The sequence below is a fragment of the Mytilus trossulus genome, chromosome 2 (assembly GCF_036588685.1).
Source record: "Mytilus trossulus isolate FHL-02 chromosome 2, PNRI_Mtr1.1.1.hap1, whole genome shotgun sequence".
In the NCBI taxonomy this organism is placed as follows: Eukaryota; Metazoa; Mollusca; class Bivalvia; order Mytilida; family Mytilidae; genus Mytilus; species Mytilus trossulus.
Genome location: NC_086374.1, coordinates 90439912 through 90446141, shown reverse-complemented (window position 1 = coordinate 90446141; position 6230 = coordinate 90439912). Strand labels below are relative to the sequence as shown.

Genomic DNA, 6230 nt, shown 5'->3' with positions numbered 1-6230 from the left:
TTATAAAAAACTTTCCTCTAGATATTATCTTTCAATTGTAAGAGAAGATTCTGTCAAAGTTTGGTACAAATGCAGGATGGATTATGAATCTTATAAATTATTTAAAAAAATTAACTGCAGAGTGCAGACTATGTAATATAATGTTAACTGGCAGACAACCTAAGCCCATTTATAAATTCATGTAAACATGTTTTTTTGTTTTAAAAAAATTACTTCTGTATACTATCTTATGATCATAAATAAGCTTCTGTCAGAGTATGGTAGAAATCTCAGGATAGTTTAAAAAGTTATTAAAATTTCAAAAATTAAACAGAGTAAATGATATGTGAACTGGCAGAAATCCAGGTAAATTTTAAAAGAATCATCAAAATTTAAAAACTTTAACCACAGAGTGAATGTAATGTTAACTGGCCTAAAATCTAAGTCCATTTATAAATTAAATTCAGAAAAACAGGAATTTTTGTTTCACAAAATTTATTTCAGGATTCTATCTTATGTTCATAAACAAGCTTCTGTCCAAGTTTGTCCAAAAGAACAGTTTAAGAAAGTTATTAAATTTTTAAAAACTTTAACCACAGAGTGAATATTTGTGGATGCTGCCGGCATCAATGACAAGAAAACGTTGCAGGTTCGAGTAAAAGGTTGTACAACAGGTGTCATCCCCAAATAATAACCAGCTCCTCACAGAAATGGATGTATTAAGAAAGGCAAATATTAAAAAACAAAATGGGCTCCTGTATGTGTGACTTTATATAGGCAAGAAATATGTTGAATCTAAACAGCTCAAAAGGCACACAAGCCCCCCCCCCCCTCCCCTTTTTTCACCCATGTGTCACATGTCAAAACTGCTATAAATAGAATTACCACTTAAAAGCAGGGTTCCAGTTATTTTCACATCTGAAATGGTTGGATATGACCTTTAATGATTCTTTATTCTGAATATTATCAAATAATATAGCACTGGTTATACAGAAACACAATATTTATGAGGGTCTGGATTCTTTATTATTTTTTACTGTTTTTCCTTATTTTCTTTATTTAATTTGTTAAACACAAGGTTCATAACCTCAAAAGGAATGTTGGGATTGATTTGTGGTTATTGTCCCAACAGTTTAGGAATGGGGGACCAAAAAAGGGGCCCAAATAAACATTATAGTAGTTTCCAGACAATAACTTGTGCTTAAGTGTATGAATCTCTCTGAAATTATACCACAAGATTCCATACCACAAAGGGATGGTTAGGATTGACCTTGGGGGAATATGGCTCAAACCATTTAGGAATTGGAGGCAAAAAAGGGGGAAACAAGGGTTTCCTGGTAAAGGGACAATCACAACAATGTTAAAGCAGTATAAGGAAGGCATTCAATCTCATTTAAAGTAAAATAAAGGTAATTATGGTTGCAAACTTCATTAGAAATTTGAGATTATGTAATATGACCATATCTTGAGGGAAACAATTTGAAATGTCATAGTGAAGTGAACAAAAGCAATTCGTTGAATATAAATTCAAATCATATAATCAATTCTAAGTTCTTTGACTACAGTTATTCTGTGTCAGAAACCTATTATGTGTCAAATATTTAATTACAATACAAATTAAGACCTGTCTCAAGTGCTATTATTGTGTCCATTTTTGCCACAACTGTTTAGGGTTTGAGCTCTGGGGTCGTTTCCAGCTGCCCTCAGCACAGCAATTTATTATTTTGTATACTCCGATGAAAGTTGGTGAATGCATATCAATTTGTCAAAAGATATGGGTATACAACGTTTTCATTTACATTTTGTTAGAAGATATGGTAATACTCTGTTTGGTGTTGTTTTTTGCCTTAATTCCATGTCTGTTTGAATTTATCTGAACAGTGGGTTGGGTTGTTTATTGTTTGCTCAATGTCCAGTGAAAAATAGTTAAAACAAATTCGGGACGATTTGCGAGAACTTTTCGATGCATAGTGTTTTGTCCGATGTTTCAAAGACAAGACGGAAGATGATTTTAATTGTCTTGTTCCATTATCTTTCTGATAAAACTCCGATAACAGTGATAAATTCATCCTCATGTTCATGAGCAAGAATAAAAAAAAAAAATTAAATTAAAGAATTGATATACAATTAACAAAAATATATTTGTGAAGTCTTACAACAGCGAGTTTCATTTAAAAACAGGAAATAACAAAATTTTCTCTTTTTTATATTTAAAATTGTTTTATGAGAATGGTTTTGTTCAAAAGAGGGTAGTTATAGTATATATTTTTTTTCAAGTGTTAAATATATTACTTCTTTAATTATAAATTTTAAATCTTGACTAGTAATTAATACGCAGTAACATGGAGTTATATTGAAACAATAGACACATGATGATCTAGATTAATTTGCACACAATCTGGTTTAAAGAGGTCCAATCTGTATTTTGTATACAATGACAAACTTAACGATGGTCTCACGTTTTAAATTAAACAAAAATTGGATCGACTATGGTGATAAAAATGTGCACGATAAATAAGCCGTAAATATTCTAAATAGAGTTAGTTATTTGGAACGGACATAATGACATTATCTAGCATATGAAGAAAGTTAACTGAAGTCAAATCAAATTAGCCTTTCCTTTTTGTCTTGGAAATATCTAGATATGATCTATTTATTTCAATCCATATGATTACTGCCAGCTCACTGGGGTAAACATGTGTGCTTGGGGGACCTGACACTTTTCTATACCTCATTTTTTTCTTCCAAAATCCATTATATATTTTTATTTTTGTTTACCACATTTTTGCGTTTTTATGTGTTATATCAACATAAATATACATAAAATAACACGTTTTTACTAATTACTATCAATTCCTAGTTTACTAAATACAGTGGGAACTGACAGATCATACTGATAGATTAATTAATTTAATTCAATGTATTTCATGTCTAGATGAACCACGAATTAAAATAATTCTTATATGCAAACTTTTGAAAAACTACAAAATCAAATATCTACGATTTTTATAATTTTTCTCATTTCACAGTATTTTTATACTATAAAATGGCTTTGATATGCTTGTGTGTTTGTGTTTTGTTCTTCTCCTTTTAAGTTGTTATTTTTTATTGGATCAACGTTGGTACAAACGGAAACGATCAGGTTTGATTGATCACGATTAAAGTATAGAACAATAAATCGAGATAGTAATCTAATTTGCCTCATGTATGACAACATATTTGTCAAATGTCGCCTTTTAAATCAATCTAAGGTATAAACATATTTGATCGCCAATTAGTTACTGTTTCCATGTTCCAATATGTCTGCCAGCATTCGTTCTTCAGATAAGATAGGAATTGGTGGTCCTGTGCCTTTCCCAGTGAATCATGGGAACGTGTTAAAGACATCAGACAATAGCATTAACAGTATGAGTAACCAAAAAAATGGCACTATGCCTGTTAATGGGACAAAACAGAATGAGACAGGATCGGCAACGAACATGCCAACAAATGCTGGTGAAACCACCGGAAGTATGGATTTAAAACCATCATTTGAAGAGAAACCAGGACACACTCCCGACAAGATGACACCAAATGGATCTAAATCAGTTTCATATCCAATTGGAGGTATCAGTCCACAACATGACAATGGGACAAACAGACCAGTGAGACCAATTTCTGCTAAATCAATGGCCGACGTTTTAAAATCAGATTTAATGGTTTGTCCAATATGTGACAAGGAGATGACGGCGCCGAAGCAATTTCCATGCCTCCATGCGTTTTGCGAGGGTTGTATTTCCTCCAATGTGGCAAACTTAAAAGATGAGGATCCGCATTGTCAAATTCGATGTCCAGTGTGCGAAATTCCGGTTTCAAATTCGCGCAATAACGTTGACGCCAAAGTTTTTGCTGAAAGTTTACCACCGAGTCTTTTCATTTCGTCTTTGTTGGTACAGAAACAGATCAAACAAAAGCAATGTAAACCTTGCAACAATACTGGAAAGAGAACATCAGCCGACTCATGGTGCTCTTACTGCGCAGAAACGTTGTGCCCTGAACATTTGTCTTACCACAACGCTCTGACGTCACCATCAATACATCATGTATTTAAGATGTCACAAATCGAGAAAAATCCTCAGATAGCGGAAACTTCCGGAAAATGTAATGTTCATGAATACGAAAGAATTAAATATTTTTGTCAAGATCATAAATTTCCTTGTTGTGAGATCTGCTGGAAATCAAGTCACGAGTTATGCGATGTCGAATCTTTGGAATTGGCCGCATCTAGCGTAAAGAATAAACCAGAAACAACCAGGCTGATTGGGGATTTAGAAATTATGGGATCACATTCAGAACATATTCTCCAAGACAGGAGGAGAAATATTGATGACCTTGAGCACCAAAAATCAGAAGAGAAAAAAGCTGTTAAAAAAATGCGCGAACAAATAAATGAACATTTGGACAAACTAGAGAGTAGTATGATGGATGATCTTGATAAAATTCATCGTCAAAAGACAAAAGAGATTGAAAAGGAAGTCCAACTTTTTGAACATAAACAACAAAGTGTTTCCTTTTATAAGCTATTATTAGATAGTGTCTTGAAGAACTCATCAGATGTCTTAGCGTTGACAGAGCTTGCTAAAATTAGACACCAGTGTAAAATCCTGGACGAAAATTTGCACCATAGAATATCGAAACTCAAACGCACAGATTTTGTTGTTGTTTCCAATAACTTAGCTGGAAACATGGGAAAGCTGGCAGAAGTAGAAATCAATCAAAGGCCGATTACTCCTCCTCCAGCATTTGAAGCACGACCAAAACACAGCGGAATCCTAACACCAAGATCTAAACTTCTCCATCCGCGGCGGGAAAAGGGCAGTACCTTTCTTGTTCTAAGATATTCCAGCAGTAAAATAACAGGAGGGTGTTCATTGAAGTCGTCACTTCTTCTGGTTGACAATCGTGGGAAAGAAATACGCGGTTATTCAATAGAAGGTCACAGAGAAGAAAAACAGGTTTTCTCGTTCAAATCGGAACAGGAAGCAAATCCGTTTGACGTCACAGTTCTGCCACCTCGACGCTCGACTCTAATGGTGATCGCCACAATTCCCCTAAAAAATCGATTGCAAGTTCTGGAATTCGGAGATGACCACAATACAAAAGGAGCTTATTATAAGACCAATGGAAAATGTTACGGAATATCTTATATGGATGGATATATCATAGTTGCATGTCATACAAAGCTTGAAATATGGCGAATGGACGAGGACTATAATTTGATGTTCGAGAGAAGCATATTGACCAAAGGGGATCACGTTAACTACGTCTGTGCAGCCGACAACAGGATTTATTATTCTGATTCAGCAGACAAAGGTTCAGTGGTTTGCACAACTTTAGATGGCACCAATATATTTTCTTATAGTCATCATAATCTGCGGATGCCAATGGGGCTAGTCTTAGATCAAAGCGGGAATGTGTATGTCGCTGCATACTACTCGAATAATATACATTTGATAAGTCCCGAGGGTGTTCTTATGAAAGTGACAACGCCTAAAGATTCACACTTCAACAAACCGTTATTTCTCATTGAAATGGATGGTAAAATCTTTGTGACATATGACAAACACAAAATTACGTCGTTGTATTAACACTGTACTCTCTCGATTGGTGTGCTGTGTATTTGTTCAAATAAAAAGATTACAAAATCCACTGTAGACCTAAGTTTAGATGTAAATCGATGATTTATGTCGCGATATTGCTCCCTCATTGATGTACACAAATAAGTTGTAAAATCTGTCATTCCGTCTTTCCGGACCTTTCGTAGAAAAAATTGTCGTCAAAGTTTTCTTTCCTTCTATGAAAGCGAGGATTATTTTATTTGGTCTGCAGCTCGATAATGTTATGCATGTTATCAATTTGTAGATCTGTCGTGAAGCGTCTTTCAGTTTGCCAATAGTTAGAAAATTTACAATAGGTATTGCACAAAGGATTTGTATTGTAAGTTAAGTTTACAAATCCTTGATTGCACTTAAAAAAAATGCGTCCAACTTTTCAATGAAAGTGAATAATTGTTTGTTTGGTCTGAAGCTTTATTATGTTAAGTAGTAGCGTGTAGGCTTGTTTCACAGCTTGGTCTCAAAGAAAGGAAATTGTGTTTAGTACATCAGTTATAGTTTATGCTTCAGTTCATATGTTACCTCAATCCATAACATGTAACGACGAAGGTTAAAATTCGGCAATTGTCTTCTTCATATACTTGTACAACAATGAAT

General features: G+C 34.1%; 1 protein-coding gene across 1 annotated transcript; it reads left to right on the top strand.

The window, feature by feature from the left end:
- The first annotated feature begins 3334 nt into the window (after positions 1-3334).
- LOC134708325 (E3 ubiquitin-protein ligase TRIM71-like) lies at positions 3335-5646 on the top strand. Its single transcript, XM_063568772.1, has one exon. It carries the CDS (start codon positions 3387-3389, stop codon positions 5604-5606), a length of 2220 nt encoding a protein of 739 aa, XP_063424842.1. The 5' UTR covers positions 3335-3386; the 3' UTR covers positions 5607-5646.
- Positions 5647-6230: the final 584 nt, after the last annotated feature.

Excerpts from the sequence above, each read along its gene's own strand:
- LOC134708325 (XM_063568772.1), top strand. The coding sequence starts at position 3,387 with ATGAGTAACCAAAAAAATGGCACTATGCCTGTTAATGGGACAAAACAG.